Here is an 18,472-nt window from a genome sequence, read left to right on the forward strand (position 1 = left end):
CCATGAAAGGTATGCCTGGGGAAAAGAGAGCAAGCAGCAAGCACAAATATGTAAATATGCACTGCTCAGTGACATAATGATGGGTACACCGACTACAAAGAGAACATACTGTGGTAAATTGTGGGATGAAACGGGCAGTGTATAGCTATTCACTAGGAATGGATTCTAACAGTGGTATGTGGAGCTTGAAGACCTGAAAATCTAGCTACCCCATAAATGGCAGGAAGTGAGAAGCAGTTGTCAAGAAGGAACAAGTGGTCAGAGCCATTTGTAAGCTTTTAGCTTTGAATTAAGTCTGGTATTGCACCCCAGTAGTTTGTGGTATGACAGGCTGGACAGCTTTAATAGAGACAGACTTCCACTGTGAGTATGATATCAGGGATAGGATTTCCCATATGGTAGAGAACTCAAACCTCTAACATGAGAATTTGAGAGGAGGTGGATTTGTAGTAAATCTTTAAAACATGGTAAATGTTCTTATGTTAGATCTGAGTGCTGGTCCACTGTCTATGTTGTAGCTCAGTTGTAGCTAGGTCTTGAGTTTCTGGAGAGAAACTAGGGCTCAAGAGTAGAGGAACATTCTTCAGGTAGCTCCCAAAAGCAGCTATTTGCCAACTGTTTGTTAGTTATTATTTCAGCACATTGACAACTACTGTGTCCTCTCAGGAGTGTGGTTCAACTCACTTCAGCAGTGGCTAGGGGCCTGATCTTCCCAGAAAACAATAGCAACTCTATAGCAGGAATAAGGTGCCAGACCTCATTATATCTACAAAAGATGAACAAAACCTACACAGCAAAAGGCAGAAACGGAAAGCTAAGAGCAGTCGTTTCAAAATAAAAGAATCAAACCCAAAGAAAAAGTGATAAATGCAAAAGCCTTTAAAATGAGTGCAATTAGAATTCTCAAAAAAGATGAGGGAGCAGTATCTACTCAGGGGTAAGACTGGGAAGGCATTAAACAAAAATTCAGATATGAACAAAGACATCTTAAAAAATAGTAGTAAAAAGTTAAGAAGCTAAAGTAATTATTATAAAATAGCATAAAGAATAGTCTGCTGCTGCTGCTGCTGCTGCTGCTGCTGCTGCAGCAGCATGTGTGGGAGGGGTGGGGCTGTTAGAGGTAGATGTTTAAAACCTGGTATTTACATAGAAAGAAAGAAACAGAAAATGTGAAGTAGACAAGTGAATAGACTTAAAAATGTGACACAGACATACTAGGATTTCCAGAATGATGAACTGGTTAGAGTATGGGAATGGGGATAAAAAGATTAAAATGTCAAAGAGATGACTATGCAAAGTATGTAGAACTGACAAAGATGTGTTTTAAGATTCAAGCTTAACCATTTTTTAAAAAATGAATAGTAGGTAGGGAGGTGTAAGTATATCAAATCAAAAATGCAAGGCAATCATTCATATATATTACATACAAATAATATATACTTATTCCCATAACAGAAGTTCAAATTACCTAAAGTAAAGAACTATCTCAAATTCACAGTAATAGTAGGTATTAGAAGTAATAAAGTGAGAGCTTCAGAATTGAAATAAACCTATTGCCACCAGGGCTAAAGTGTCTAATCAAATTCTTATTCAAAAGATAAAAATGCTCCTCTTAAATGAGATACAAACATTTTAACATTGGCTTTACCATAACAAATTCTTCACAAGGCAGACAAGAATCCTGAAGGACTTACCTCAGGACACCAAGATATGAACATAACACAACGGTGGACCTTAAGCAACAACGCTAAGTAAATAATATAACATGTTAGTAAAAATTTTAAAATATGTCCTACAAACATACAATAATAATAGTAGTTTTGTGCTTTCAAAAGATATGATTAAATTATTTTTAAAAATTAGAAGCTGGGTGTGGCAGCTCACGCCTTTAATCCCAGCAATGGGGAGGCAGGAGAAGGCTGATGATCTCTGTAAGTTTGAGGTCAGCCTGCTCTACAAATCAAGTCCAGGACAGCCAAGACTACACAAAGAAACCCTGTCTCAAAAAACAAACAAACAAAAAACAAAAACGGAAAATTAGAGTGGATGATAAAAGAAATTCTGGGGGAAACAATCATTCTTGTGTTTTTCTGTAGAAATAATGCTAAATAACTATAGACCAAGTGAAAAGTACTTGAAATAAGTCCTATGTGAAATGAAATTAAGGATACGCTAAGAAATTAGACATGAAACAGAGAGAACAGAAAAGATAGATCTAGTGTTAGTGAACAATTAATTAGAAACTGTACTATAGGAAGATAAGAAACTGGGAATACAAAATTATTTTAATTGAGGCAGAATAACAGATATGTCTGGGAAGAAAACATTTTAGAAAAACATGTAATTGCAGACTGGTTAAGTTAAATCATGTCTCACATACGTCTGTGTAATACTGAACACTGGCTGCTCTGTAGTGAGTACAGAGTAAATTAAATACTTTGCCTGATTTGGAATTGAGACAGGTCAAAATTGTCTTTACATATGATTTTATCAGTCCATAATTTAAAATATTTTCATGTGACTATTATTAATATAGCTTTAGGAGCCACTAAAGCACTATTAATTCATACTTTGCAAAGACAATGCAATGATTTTTTAGTTACTTAGCAAGTATCATTATGCAGAGTCAGGGCTTTCGCTGCCATAAATGCTGTGATCTGCTCTGATTATATTCACACCCCCTGTTTCTCTTTTCTCTTCAGCCACCCCACACACACACACACACACACATCATGGTGCAGCATACCTGGTATCTCAGCACTGAGGAAACAAAAACAGGGAGACCCAAATTTTGAGGACAGCATGGGACATCATAATAAGACATTATCTCTAATTAATTAAAATCAATAAATGAGTTAAAAGTAGATCCTAAGTCAATTAAAAAGACCAACACAATATGAAATATACAAGAACAACAAAAAAAAACTTAAAATTATTTTAGGGAACCTGGTCACTGTAGGGATATTAAAGTTTCAATAAAATAAGGCCCTGGAAGTTTGCCATTGTTTTTTCAAAGCATGCAGTTCAGTGTTAGGGCATGACGTCGTTCCTTCTGGGAGGCAGCTTATTTACGCAAAATAATAGCTTGTCAGCTAATATGCACAAGGAAACCTGAATATGAATAGAACTGCACATGGACTTAATTTGGTTTGGGGGTCACACTCTTCCGAAAATTAAATTCCTAAGGAAACAAGATGCAAAAACAAAACCATATTTTCTAATTGAAAGGTAGTTACAAACAAGTTATTATGTTAGCCTTTAATTTCCTTAGTTTTGCTAAAATTATTTAAATAGAGATTAATTTTAACAGTTCAAAATTTGTCTATTGTTCTTGAGAGAATAGAAAGATTAACAAACTTCAGTTTCTAGTCTCAAATTAGTGAGGATAAAGGCATATGATTACTAGAACCCAGAAACAAGAGAAGGGTGTGCGGAAGTAAGGGACAGAGTACCTCATTAGCAAAGAGGAGAAAATTACATCCAACTGAAGAAGTCACTATTGGCCTCATGGAAAAAGTTTAGGATGGGTTGGGTGGAGTAATGCTATCAGGAGTGTAGAAAGAAGGTGGAAAGGGTGACCAAAGGTGGAAGATAGGCACAAATGTGAACTGGCGTGTTAGGGTTTAGTGGGTGCAGAGAAAAGAAGGAAGTGGAGGTCACATGCAGTGCTGATACATCCCTTATTCCCTCTCCACTTCTAGCCTTCTCTCCACTTTCTTCCTCTCCTCTCTACTTTCTCTTATCACTTTTTCTTTCTTTTCCCCCCCTCTCTCTTTCATCATTCTTCCTGATTTTTTTAAATCAGAAATACTTTACCTGAAATATAGTGTGGAAAATAGCTCACTAACAGTATCACATATGATAAAGACTGTATAAGAAATTTCTTGATTAACAGGAAAAGGATTAGGTTATTTTCTTAGTGATTATACTGAGGGCTGATGGGGGCTTAACTACAGTGTAACAGGGAAGGAAATTAAATGGAGCTGAGGTGTAGAGTCAAGGAACGGGGAGAAAACCAGTATACTCTGTGGAAAAGACAGGGGGAGTCTACAATGATTGACAAAAAGACAGCAATAGCATCCATTAAATGGATAAAAAGAGAAGTGCACAGATTGGGGAGAGAAGAGTTGACCCCACACTGGAGAAATTTCCTTTTAAGTTGGACACATCCAGTTAGATTTGTCTATTCGTACAAGTGTAACTGCAGGAGAAAGCCTGAAGATATTAATGAAGTTGTATTTAATTGATGACCATTAATGATCAACAGGAAGAAAAGTGAGGGGTCAACTCAATTCTCTAGATAATTATTTAAATGGAAGGTAGAAGAAAAAAAATAAGGCAGAAAGCAGACAGACTCCAGAAATAAAAAGGAGAGGTGAAATCAAGAGTGAGTACTAGTAAGTAGCTTACCAGTACCAGGTTTGGAAGACAACAGGTACCTTAATTAGAGTTCTATTGCTGTGAAGAGACATCATGACCATGGCACCTCTTATAAAGGAAAACATTTAATTGGGGCTGGCTTACAGTTTCAGAAGTTCAGTCCATTAGCATCGTGGCAGGAAGCATGGCGGTGTGCAGATAGATTTGATAGTAGAGGAGTTTAGAGTTCTACGTCTTGATCTTTGTCTGCTACTCTGGGCATAGCTTGAGCCTAGGAGACCTCAAACCCCACCTCCACAGTGACACATTTTCTCCAACAAGGCCACACCTCCTAATAGTGCCACTCCCTGTGGGCCAAGCATTCAAACATATGAGTCTATGAGGGTCATACCTATTCAAAACACCACATTCTACTCCCTGGCCCTCAGAGGCTTGTAGCCATAACATCATGCAAAATGCATTTAGTCCAGCTTCAAAAGTCTTAATAGTCTATCACAATCTCAACAATATTTAAAAGTACAAAGTTCAAAGTCTCTTCTGAGATTCATTCAATCTATTAACTATAAAATAAAAAAACCAAACAAATAAATAAACAAACCAGATTACATACTTCAAACATATAATGGCACAGGATATATATTTTTCTTCTAAAATGTAGGGAAGGGAGCATAGTAAGGAAATCAAAACAAGATTGAAAACCAGATGGGCAAACTCCAAACTCTGCATCTCCATATCTGATGTCAAAGTGCTCTTCAGCTTTGTTGACTGCAACACACTTCTTTCTCCTAGGCTGGTTCCACTCCCTTTTAGCAGCTCTCCTCTGCAGGTATCTCAAGGCTCTGGCTTCTCTAACCTCTTGGGTCTCTAAGGCAATCCAGGCTTCACCTTCACAGCTTGACACATCAGTCTTTCACAGCTTCACACAATGGCCTCTCTGGGCTGTCATTTAAGGATATCACTGCCACATGCCTGGCCTCAGGGAGATTCCATAACCCTTTGATCATATTTTAGGTAACAAGAGGAACAGATTCTATGAGCATCTACTTTTAAATCTTTTGCATTAATGGTTTTTTTGTTTGTTCATTTGCTTGCTTTTTACTGCTCTATTACTCAACAGAATGGCTTGGATCTATTTTTCTGGTAAAGTTAAACAAGTCAAAAATTGTATAACTCTAAGGTGGAGAGATGGCTCAGTGGATAAAAAGCTTGCTGTGTATGGACAAAGACCTGAGTTTGAATCCCTACTACCCCATGATGCCAGCTACAACACGCATCTGTAAACCCAGAGATTACAGTCAGATTAGGATGCAGAGACAAGGGAATCCCTGGAGTCTTATGAGCCAACTAGCTTCCAGGGTAGTGTTAAACAATGACTGTCACAAGAAAGGTGGAAGTTGAGCTCTGGCCTTCACATGCACATAATGCCACAAGCATGTCTAGACACACACACACACACACACACACACACTCACACACACACACCAACTTTTTTTAAAAAAGGGGGGGATTTCAACAACAAATCAAGTCTCTGCTACAGATAACTCTTAAACCACATCAAATTTGAAGAAAATTAATACATCAATCTTCAAAGTGAAGATTGTAGGAGAGCTAAAGCCAGAGCCTATTCCAGTTGAAAGCTATCTTAGCTTCATTAAGCAGAGCTATTTGCCTGAGCAAGACTTCACATTTTAAAATAGAGAATGGATACTTACATAATGCTATAATCTCTGCCAAGTGTTACCCACAGGAAGGGATTCTTGTCACCTGAGATGAGCCTCTGCCCTCTGGCTTTCATGTCCTTACCGTTTCTGATTCAGAGGGCTTTATGACCCAGCTATCAGGCTTGTTTCCACTTTGACTCAGTTAAATTAATTACACATGCATTTATTACTACACACTACGACAGTTCCTGAGGAAAATACCAAAAAAACATGGCACTGTATTAAACATATCACTTGTTAACCCTTTCCTTTTTGGGCACCACACTATCAGGGCCTGAACATCATTACTGTGTACACTGCCATGGAGGAATGGAAACAGCTTCTGTAGATTTTCCCGTAATTACTTCTCAGATCTGCTCTGCAAACCAGTGCCCTGTATCCCTCATACTCGGAAGGTGTGGGCAGGAGAAGGCATCCCACAAGCTCAAACTGCTGCCCATTCTGTTCCACCTTAGTTTGAAGTGCAGCACAAGTTCCACAGAACTGTCAGATATGTGTTCTAAATACTACATTATAGTTCTAACTCCCTTACCTATCCATCTCATACCACTACACTTACCCAGGTGCTACATGAGCTAGTATCAAGACCCGCAGACTATCTGTCCAAGCAGTCTAGATGACCTCTTGTGCCCCAAACATTTGCCTCCCCAACAGGAGCGGTCTAAAGAGTAACTGTTGAGAGAAATGGTGAAAGACTCCAGTGAGAAGCAACTTCCTGTCTAACACACACAGCCCCAATCCAGGAGTCTCATGACTTTGCTAAACTGACCTCATGCTGACACAGGACTTCTTTGCTGTCCAACAACTCCCCAGAGAAATTAAAATATTACTATAGATCTCCTAGTGGCTTCTGTTATGGATTATATCCCCAGCTAATCTACATCATAACTTTTTGATGGAAATTTTCATGTCCTACGATTCCTTGTCTTTCCAGTGGCTTGAATGTGAGACATGCTTACTAAATGGTTAGAAATATCATGAAGAATTAGGATTTCCTGAAGCATGTTTCTATCAATGAAGCTAGTCTTTTAAATTTGTTAAGTGTTCTTAGTTGTCGAGATCCACAAAGGTCAACTATCGAAATCACAAAGCCCCATCCATAGTCCTTCCTTAGTTCCTCCATCTTTGCTCCTCTCCCCTCTTCCTTTGATGTGGACTGTGAGGATAAAACTAAGTGATATGTTGAGTTCTGATACTCACCAGGTGACACAAAGAAGTCGCTTCCTGTCCCTTACTCTCTGTAGTAGGTGGGGCTTTTCTAATATCTCTTTCAGGGGAACATAGTACTTACCAACCACTGCACAGCTGCACTCTCCCTGTTTCTCTCTCTTCCAGATAACTAAGAATTCAATTTAATATTCAGCAAGAATTCTATCATTCTATTTTATATTGCTTTTGTAATATCATTGAAATTAATTTTTAGATAATGTTATTTTTCACATTTCGTATGGTCAGATATATTTGACCTTTTCTGAACATTCTATAAAGTTAAGAAGTGTGTTGTGGTCCTAAGGATAAGATTAACATGGAGATGAATCATGTATTTCTCAATTTGAGAGAGGTTTGATGACATGTTATCAGTGTTACAAATATAGAAAGTAGCACATTTTTTGTTAGATAAATAAAATTCTTGTAGTGTTTTAAGTCATAGTTTGAATATGTTATTTGAGATAGAATTAGTAGGTAGACTCCTAATACCAAATTGCACCCCATCGTGGACCCAATTATTTCAGCATTTCAAAGTGTGCATTAACAATTCTAATGACTTGGGGGGGGGGTTGTTCGTGTGCATACTGATGCATATGCAGAGGCCAGAGGTGGACATCAGGTATCCTGCTCTCTCTCTCTCTTCTGTAAGGAAGAAACACTGGTAGATGAAGTTCCTGAACTCTGTATTCTAATAGAATTCTTAGACTTGGCTAAGGTACTGAAATTAAGAGTAAAGATTCCTGCCAGTCATGGTAATACTCATTACGTTAAATGGTAACAAAAAAGTCAATTAAGTTAGAATTTAAGTATTTTACTGTACCAGTATCCCCACACTTACTTGGAGTTTTAAAAAATCTAGTAGAACAATAGAAGGAAATACAAAGTGAGAGTGCTGGGGTGAAAGCAATCATACTTTGATGGCTCTCAAAAAACCAAAAATTGACATTTGAACACCAAATGTTTGTCCAACATCATAAATCGTTTGCTGCCAGGGTGATCCTTGAAAGGATTTCATGTGGACCAAGAGAGAAAGAGTGAGCATGATAGAAATGCTAATGGAGTGCAAAAACTGACAGCTCGGTCTTTTTTCTTTATCATAGCTGTTTCAGTTGTAACACCACAACTTTGACTGGTGCCAATAGAAGCAGGGAATGGAGGGGGAAATGGGATTTAATCAAGTCTAGATGAACTGAAAACCAAGATAGGGAACCAAACTAAGAGGTCATTACTAAGCATACAGTAAGAGTTTATCAGGTATTGATGACCCTAGTAAGCAAAAGCCAGACATAGCCCATGTCCTCAGACTGATGAATAATTTTAGGGTAAAAGAGATACTACAAATGATGGCTCTAGGTGGACAGGAAGGCTACCTTTCAAGGTTCTGTAATCTCACTCTTTTATTACCTTATTTTGGACCGTGGGAGAGTTGATTGATTTTATTGGCTGTGTGACCACAGGAGTGGAAAAATGACACGAACTTCTCTAAATTTCTCCCACGGTATTATGAAAGAGAATCACACCTGAGTCTAACTGTAATTTCATCCCCAATGCTTTGTGACTCTGTGACATTTTGTTCTGTATTTGTGAACCACGCTAGTGCTTACCACTGATTCTCTGGTAAAACTTCAGAAAAAGGACTTGATTTGTCATCCACTTCACATTATCTTACATCAAAATAATGATTTGGTATTTAATGTTTAATCAATGGAAGCCAAACCTAGCTTTAAAATATTATGTTGTAAAAGTACTTACCATTTTCTTCTGTTTTTAAAAACCAAACATACATTTGTATCAGCAGAATTTAATTCAGATTTTTGTGTGTGTGCAATAAAGAAACATACTTAAAATACATCATTTTTTCAAATAAAAATCAGCAGTCCTCCCAAAGGAAGAGCTAGTATCTTAATTGTGGGACTGTGACTGTCACAGGACCCTGCCAGATCATGTCTTCTACATCACCCAGACACTGATAATAATTGGTTGCCTTATAAACTTAAAAATTTCATGTCTCAGGGTGTAATAAACATTTAATGTTCACGACTTCCCTTCAAGCTCCTAAGTAGGTTTGAACCTTTCATGTATATTATTTATGACCATCATTATTATTTGGGGAAAGGGACTTAAAATTCTTTTTTCAAACCTGATAAAAATCTCTTTGTCTATAACTATTATTTATTCATTTAGTTCATTAGGTGTTTTTACCAAATAACATCATTCTCTGTTTACATGAGATAATGAATCAGTCAGTGACATCCTTCTTAAAAATTGTCTGCTGTGGCCAGCTACTCTGTAGTAATTAGATCATGAATCCTCATGATGGATTGAAATAGAAATTATTTATTCTGAGAATCTGGCCTATACTAACATATCAATTTTTTCTCATATAATTATATGAACACCTACAAAAATATTTCTCAATAACTACTATGTATGACCCAAGAACCATCCTAGGTACTAAGGATTTGACAATGTATAAATCAGAAAACTTCCTGTTTTCATAGAACTTACATTAGGAAGTACATAAAAGTACCCAGTATTAGGAAGACAAGTGAAAAACAATTAAAATCGTGTGTGTGTGTGTGTGTGTGTGTGTGTGTGTAATATGAACAAAAACAATGAAGAAAAACAAAATAGAATGGAAGGCAAATAGTACTGTCAGTTTTTGTTTTGATTCGAGCAGGGAAGTGGGGACCCATTTTTTGAATCAGACAGCTGAAAAAGAAGATGAGAGAAAATGATATTTAGTTAACTTGTGAGAAAGATGGAGGAAGAAAGCAAGTGGGCATCTGGAAGAAAAAGTACTTGGCAACAGAGAAAGCTGCAGTGTGTGAAGACCCCAGGGTAGGAATAAGCCTGAAGAGATCAAGGAAGCTGGTATTCTGGTGTGTCTGAAGGTAAGTGAACAAGAGAAAGCAAAATCAGAGAGGTAGCATGAGCCTTGTGGGTGTTAGACTTCTAGAATGGAACATTAGAGTGGAAATGACCCTACTCACACTGGTACACAAAAGTAACACTATCCTGCTAAAAATCACTTACATCTGTACTATAGAATCTGAAATTTAAGCTAATGAAATGAGTTGGTTATCTGCGAGATATCTGGAAGTTTGCTTGTAAAAGAAGACAGAAGTAGATCACAAAATCTCAGCTCCGGACTGAGCCCAGGAGATGAGCTTACAAGGAAAAGACTTGAAACACTAGGCACCAGGGAGTAGAAGACACAGGAGGGAATTTTTTAGGTAGGGAAGAAGATGCAGAGGGAAGCGTATATGTAAGAATCAATTTAAAAAACAAATCTTGTAGCTTTGCACAGTGCCAGTATCGTAGCCAATGAGGTTTATCCGAGGCGCGATTATTGCTAATTGAAAACTTCTCAGAAAACAAATCTTGTACTGCGCATCCCCCACAGGTACTGCAGGAAGTAGGTTTGGCCTACTTCCTGAAGTAGGGTTTGGCCTCTCAGAGCTGGAGTGGCTTACAAATGTGATACATTTAAGTAATGGCCCAAATCCTGTACTGTATATTTACTTCCCTATGTATCCAAAGGGAAGAGAATATCAAAGGAAAATACCATGGATAGAGAGTTGAAGACAACAGCAGCGCAGAACAGAAAGACCCTAAGAAGATTCCATGAACCAAGCTGCATACCTTCTCGGAGCAGGCATTAGGACCTCACGCTATAGACTTTATTCTTTCAGTTTTCTGAAATCACTTCATGTCTGATTTCATCTGATTAAAAGTCTGGAATTCTGGGCTGCTGCAAAAACACAAACTCTCTTCCTCGCTCTCCTCCTCTCCCTCCCCTTCTGTTGTACTCTCAGCCCCTCCCCCCTCCTTCCAGGGGACAAAGGACAGTGAGATCGTCTTTAACTGAAGGAAGCTCCACTTTTTGAACTTCTCGAGGCCTTTGCCACTCAGGATAGGAATTGCTGGGTGAATTCACAGATAGGAACATCCAGAGCAGGAAAGCAACCTTTCTGGAAAAGAAGTGACTCTAGACTGAGGAGGATAAAAGAACGGCCATCTCCAGAATTGGTTCCTGGGAAGACAGATACAAGTAGATCAATCAACTCCTGGTCTGGTAGTTTCCTCCAGGATGAGTCCCAGCCCTGGGTGGGCCAGTTCCAGGCACAGGGGAAGGGAAAGCACCGGGTGGTAGACGTCCCTTACTCTTTAGATTTATCTGATCCGTGGGCAGAATTGATCCGATGCACTTCTTTCCTTTTCGCTTGTTTGGAAGCCATGCCAGAGGCCCACCCGAGCAGCCTCCAGCAGGGCCCACTGACCGCTGGGCCCCAGAGGCTTCCCGCGCGTCTGCGTCTGCCGTTGCCAGGAGACAGCGAGCGAATTCTGAGAACCGGAAGGCTCCTCCAGCCAGGGCGGGCTCTAAGTGCAGGCAGAGCTTACTACCTAGAAGTTGTTTCTAAGGGAGGATCCATGATGGGGGCAGGCAACGACAGGATTAAATAGATGATGACAGGGTTCTGTAGCATGCTATGCCTGGGTGTGTGACTCTGAACCTTAGACACAGACTCTCTCAGCTCTTCTACTATGAGAATACAGATATTATTGGTGTCGTGCCCCCCCCCACATTGAACATAAAGAGTTCCTTCATTAAATACTGCTAAGTTTGCCAAGGGCTTAAAACAGGTAGATCCAGTAAGAAAACCATTTGTCTAGACGTTGAGATAAACAAGTAGTGTGTCTCATCTGGCTAGGTGAAAGGATTAATCCGGCCATGGAATGGAGGGATGCTGAAAACGCTAGACAGTAAGGGATCTAAGTAAACTCAAAATCTATTAAAGCTTGGAATTGGTGCCTAGGCAGTCTGACGGTTATCTTGACTTGGGGCTGATTCTCATCGAGCCTCCTTTTGTCCATTTGTTAGCAGGTGATATAACACCTACTCTGAAATGGATATAAAGTGTTCAGCCCAAGATCCAAGACTCTCTATGTTCCTTCTAGGAGAGGGCAGATAACATGAATGAATGTGGCCAACAAGCTAAACAAGAAGCTGTGGTTCCTGTGTTCAACTAAGATATATCTAAGATATATATATATATATATATATATATATATATATATATGTAATTAAAGTAAAATTTGACCCATGGCCCTGAGATTTAGAATCTATAGGTAGACTCTCCCATAAACCTGAAAGTACTAAGCATCTTTAAATAAAATAATTCCCTCTGGTCTCGGGAGTAAGAACATGCTGAGTCTACCATCCAGGTAAAAAGCAGCTTCCCCAAATCAAATCTTTCCACTCTGACAAATGACTGATACTGCCTTCCCCCTCTCATTTGGCAGAGCCTGGGTGACTATTGAAATACTGTTAAGAGTTATATAGATACAATCAGATAACAACTTCATATTTTATATATAAAATAAATTAAAAGCTGAAGTGTTATGACTATGGAACAGCCCCCAAATCCTTCCTCTAAACTGTATTTCCAGACAATGGAAGGCCCTGCTCTGTTTACCAAAGTTCTAGAATTTCCATAGATTTCTTCTAAATGAAAGTAAAGTAAATGGTGAGAAAACAATATTAGCAATGAATAGCAATGAATTTTAATGAAGTAATAAGGTACTTTGCCATAAGTTGGCACAGATGACCCATGTGTAAACATAGCACAGCTTTAAGTAGCCAACCACACAGAATTTCATTATGAGCCAGGGATGTCACTGACATCATTGTGCATGGCTACAAATGACAAGACTCCAAGAGAAGAAAACCCTGCAGCCTGCAAATCAAAACAACCACAGGCCAAACACATTTTACATATAAAGGACCCCAGACTTAGAGGAGCAAAGTGTCTTGCCAGAAATCACAACACCTCACCCTGATGGAGTGTGGAAGATAGGAGTTAAGAGTGCTGACTTAAGCCAAGCATATCACCATTTCATTCAGAAACTGCTTTCTAAACATCTATTAGGATAAAAATAGAGGATGTCAGGTTGGAGAGATGGCTCAGTGGTTAAGAGACTGACTGCACTTTCAGAGGACCCGGGTAAATTCCAAGCCCCCACAAGGCAGCTCACAACTGTCTGTAACTCCAAGATCTGACACAGACATACTTGCAGGCAGAACACCAAAGCACATAAAATAAAAATAAAGTTTAAAAAATGAATTCTTTAAAAAAATAGAGGATGTCGCTAGAATGGAATGAGAGGATCACAAAACAATTTTAAGAAGTATGCTGTTCTGAGAAATTCCTAGTCTGATGTTTTCCTGTAGTTATTCTATTAAGAATGCTGTATGGGCAGATGGAACCTCTCTTCGTGGAGTCAAATCACTGAGCTAGCCACAAAAGTAGCATTTGTGTTTCTCTAAACCTTACAATGACATATTGCAAGGGCACAAAAGGAGACTGGGCCTTTCACATCTGCCGTATGCTTATTATTATGATAGATGTCATTCTAAAGTAATAGTTACAATAGCAGCTATGACTTGCTACGTGTCCTCTACATGCCAGATTTGGGAAAGGATGCTGGATCCTTTAAAGCCTGAATTAGAATGCTGGCTCTGTTCACTGAATACTTGTGAGCCAGATACCTAACGTCCATTTTCTTTATTAATATATAAATAATAAGAAAGAATAATACCACAAATGCACTTGACATGTCATAAGCACTCAGGAGAATGATAATGTTACCCATGGGTAAAGAAGCTGCATTGCAGAGGGGAAATGGAACAGGTGGAGGGTAGTAGAACGAGGCAGGCCATACTGTAGCCTGAACTGTCCACTCCCTCAGGCTACCCGCTGGTCATGTTTCATTATCCTGATGGTTGCTTTTGCTTTCAGTTTAGGGAATTTCAAATTTGATTTCTATGTGACATCTTTCAGAGACTGGGAAAGAAGAGAATATTATTGTTATTATTGCTCCTGCTATTATTGTTGTTGTTCTTATGATAATAATGGTAAGAACATTATTATTGTTATTATTATTTATTAAACATGTAGCCAATCCCCAATTACATCTGCTGTAGAGGGAAAAGAAGTTCAACTTAGGGCAACAGTGCATAGGCTCAGGGAAGTAGTTAGAAAGGCACAGTTTTTTATGTCTGCAGAAACAAGCAAGCCTCCGAAGATCTGCCTGAATGTGGAATCAAGCTTTGGTACAGACTATCTCCCCACCATCAGCAGTCCTAGATGCCCAGAACAGAGGGAGGGGAGTAGAGAGTACTGGAGAGGTGTGTGTGTGTGTGTGTGTGTGTGTGTGTGTGTGTGTGTGTGTGTGTTGGAGTGGGCAATTTCTACCTCCTACTTCAGGTACCCTTCAATGCTCAAGTCCACGGGGAGTCACACAGATCCTGCTCAGCGTCTTCACAGTTAGTCCAGTTATAGAGTTAATAGCTAGGAATTAAACCAAATAAAGTATGAACTCTACATGTTCTGCATTAGAGTGAGAGTCATCGTCATTTCAACTTTCAGGCTTTGTCTCATTTACTTAGAAAACAATAACCTTGTTTACTATAGCAAGCATTACTGTTCATAATGTATGGTACCTATGGTTGTCTGTTTTTTGTTTTTTGTTTTTTTTTTTTAAACCTTAATTATGCATCAGCTCTTTTCACTACTGGAACTACAGAATTACACAAAGCAGGAATTCTCCTACTTTTTCAAAAAAAAATTCAGTTGAACTTTTAAAGTTCCTAAACTCCTGCTGATTGGTTCTTAAGACTGCTCAGCTCTTAATTTATGCTTGGCCCACTTCCAAGGGCCTCTCCTCTATTAACTCACAACATGGGGTGACCATCAGCCCATTTTACAGAGAAAGTAAACTGTCAAAAGGTAAAGCAACTTATTTAAAATCCAAAGCACTCACGAGTTCAAAAAATGGAAATAGAATATAACTTCGCTTCACTGTGCAGGTTTGTAAGCAACCTGCTCCCCTCCTCTTTCAGTTAAGAGGAGTTTGTAGTCTTTTTCAGTAATTACTTTTTTTTTTTCCACCAAAAGTCAAAAGAACTCAAGGCTTTGGGCATGTTAAGTGAATTTCAGAAAGCTACATCTCTATTCTTAAATTGAATGAACTGAGGGTGATTTAAAATTGTTTTGTAAACCACAATTTTAATTCAGCCATTTTTCCTAAAGTTCAGCCTCCACATTAACAGTGGGTGATTTGGGTTCTGTAGCATAAAAACCAGGTGGCCCTGCCACAATATATTTATTAGTGGATAAACCTTAGCCTTAGGCATTAGTGATGTTAGAAATGAAACCCTGAGTATAGATTCATTTAAACAAGGGAACCAAGAAATAAGGTATTAGTACCTAGCTAGGCATGGTAATATATGTCTTTAATCCCAGTCTTCAGGAAGCATGGATTTCTGTGAGTTTAAAGACATCTTGGAATGTACAGTGAATTCAAGGACAGACCCTGACTCAAAACAATAATAATATAAAAATTATTTTCTTCTAATAGACTTCATACAGAACACTTAAAAAGACCATAGTATTTTCAATAATAGTATCACGGGGGGGGGGGGGGAACCTCAGGAACATTTATAGAACCACAAAAAAAATCTAGTACCCAAAAAATGTATAATTTACAATTGCTGATAGCCAATAAAAAACAGTAGGTAGGAAGATATATTCCATTAAGAAAAAAAAGTTAATTTAAAATGAATAAAAAATATAGATGATAGAATTAACAGACAATACATTACAACAGTTATCATTACTGAAACTCATATGTACAAGAAACCAGAAGAGAGGCTGGATGTGATAACTTCGATTTAGGAACATCTAAAAATTAAGAAAAATGCAGTGTCTAAATTGAAAAGCACACTGAACTGGATTGACGGCAGAGCAAACATTACAGAAAAATGGATTACTCTATCTGAAGACCCAGAAATAGAAGCTATCCAAAATGAAAGAGAAAAGAAAACACTGTTTAAAAAAATGAATAGTGTCAGCATAGTGTAGTAACACAAGATGACACAATATCTGTGAAGTTACAACATGGAAATGGGCAGTGCCACAGTGGACGCTGAGGTGCTGAATTTAAAAATATGAAAAAAAAACCTTTGAAAAGTTTACAACTTTTATAAAAGTTATAAGCTTACAGATTCGAAAATTTAAGTGAACTCTAAGCCTAACAAATAGTAAATGCTCTGTATTCAGGTTCATTGTGATCACTTTGAGTAAAACTAATTGCAATTAAAAAGGGAATCTCAAAATGAGTCAGATATGGAGTTGATAAATAGTTAAAAAAAGGTCATTGCTGATCTTGGGATTACAGTGTAACTGAAGCCGGGTAAATTAGGACAAGGTATTAGAAGACAGCATGTACCAAGAGTCATAATATCTCAGACCTGTGAAGGTCCCAGGTGCTGGAAATTATAAAGGCTGGGCTAGGAACCTTGACAGTTGTTACCATTTTAAAAATATGCTGATAATCATTGTTTTATTGTCCTTATCTACTAACTCAGCCATCTGTATTCTTTTTGTATTAATTTCTGTTTGTTGATTTATTTTTCCTCTTACTGGTATATATTTTGCACTTTATTTGCTGTTTTTTATTAGCTATAACACATGTATTTTGTCTTGTATTGTGTTTACATCATCTACTATAAATATTAGTTTTTTACTCCAATTTAATTATGTTTATCTGTTAATATTGGTTGGAGATTTAATTGTATGTGTTGTGCACTTCTTAAAAGATGAGAAGGTTGGGTTCCAGACTCTGCAGAATTCATAATTCTGTGAAGCAAACAGAAAATAAACTGGCTTTTACTATTGGCACAGTGGATTCTACTAGATAGCCAAAAAATTGAGTCGCCCCAAGTAAAACATTGCCCTCGTTTATGTCTCTGCTCCTGTGATAAAATACCGACCAAGAAGAACTTGGAGAATAAGGAGTTTGTTTTAGCTTATAGGTTAGAGCCCACCATCCAGAGAAGCAACAGCAGGAGGGAAAGGCAAGAATGATAGTGGAGGCAGAACTGAAGCAGAGACCATAGCAAAAATCTGCTTACAGTATTGATCCTCATGGCTTGCTCAGCTTCTTTTCTTATATAGGACAGGCCCACCTGTCCAGGAATAGCAACATCTGCAATGGGCTGGGCCCGCCTACATCAATCAGCAATCAAGAAAATGTCCCTACAGATATGCCTCTAGGTCAATCTGATAGAGCAATTCTTCCATTGATCCCCCCTCTTCCAAAGTAAACCAAGTTGACAAACAAGATTAGCTTTCACACACCTCCAAATTGACATATAAGACTTGAGCCTGGAGGAAGTTTCTGGATGAGGTCAAGACATGTGGGCATTGCACAAGTCAGATATGCACAGAGAGGATGTGAATTCCCACTCAAATCCTGGCCAGGGGACAACCTTAGGAAACAAGAAGTTGTGGATAGTAAAAGAAGATGCATTCAGGGCCTAATAGAAGGGAATGAGCAGCTGGAAGAATACTAAGATAGAACTCTCCCTTTTCTTACCATGCAAAAAGGGCTATCAACTTAATTTAAAAGATGCCATAGAGACAGCTTAGCATGAATGTGCTGGCATTTGGACTTGGGATCCAACATAGTTGAATCACATTATGGATGAATCATAGACTGAGCTAGTTAGATGCTGAACCTCTATTTACTCATCTGAAAGCAGTTCTTGACTTCATTTTTCATTTCGTTTATTGCAATGATTGTGCTGCTTATGTCTAACTAAGGCAAATCAAATAAAAGCAGTTATTCTTTTATGAGACATTATTGCTTAATTTGTATAAAATTTCTAAGATAAGTTAACAAAAAACCTGAAATTGGAAAAAAGACAGATTAATAAAATTGTGTGTGTAAAAATTTCAAATACTTTTAACATCTTTTAGCAGCTTAAGGATTAAATTAAAGTTGTATGACATGAGGATTAAAAAGAAAGAAATGAAACTGCATGATTGTGATAAAGCACATGCTCTTCCCTACCAAAGAATCTTAACATTTTATATCCTACCAATTTAATTGGAATCTTCTCTTTTTTTGTTGAATTGCCAGTAATTCTTTACATTTATGAAACTCAGTTTCTACATATCCCATACATTCTACTTGCTATTTATCTGTGTGTAGGCATGTAGGTGTGTGCATGCACACACATACACACACACACACACACACATTACTTTATTGGAAATATGGCCCTAGTGTTCTCCCTGTTCACAACCATTACT

General features: G+C 38.1%; 1 protein-coding gene and 1 non-coding gene across 2 annotated transcripts in view; one reads left to right on the forward strand and one right to left on the reverse strand.

Annotated features, from left to right (window-relative positions):
• The window catches only part of Adgb (androglobin), a 142,692-nt gene extending 131,103 nt beyond the window's left edge, over positions 1–11,589 (reverse strand). Inside the window, exon 1 of the mRNA XM_060373216.1 lies at positions 11,478–11,589. Within this exon, the coding sequence (XP_060229199.1) occupies positions 11,478–11,551 (74 nt within the window). The 5' untranslated portion in view covers positions 11,552–11,589. The remainder of the gene's footprint in view (positions 1–11,477) is intronic.
• On the forward strand, positions 10,609–10,753 carry LOC132649624 (U4 spliceosomal RNA). Its single transcript, XR_009588108.1, has one exon. It is a non-coding gene; the product is annotated as a U4 spliceosomal RNA (small nuclear RNA).
• Positions 11,590–18,472: the final 6,883 nt, after the last annotated feature.

This window comes from Meriones unguiculatus, chromosome 20, assembly GCF_030254825.1.
Source record: "Meriones unguiculatus strain TT.TT164.6M chromosome 20, Bangor_MerUng_6.1, whole genome shotgun sequence".
Taxonomy (NCBI): domain Eukaryota; kingdom Metazoa; phylum Chordata; class Mammalia; order Rodentia; family Muridae; genus Meriones; species Meriones unguiculatus.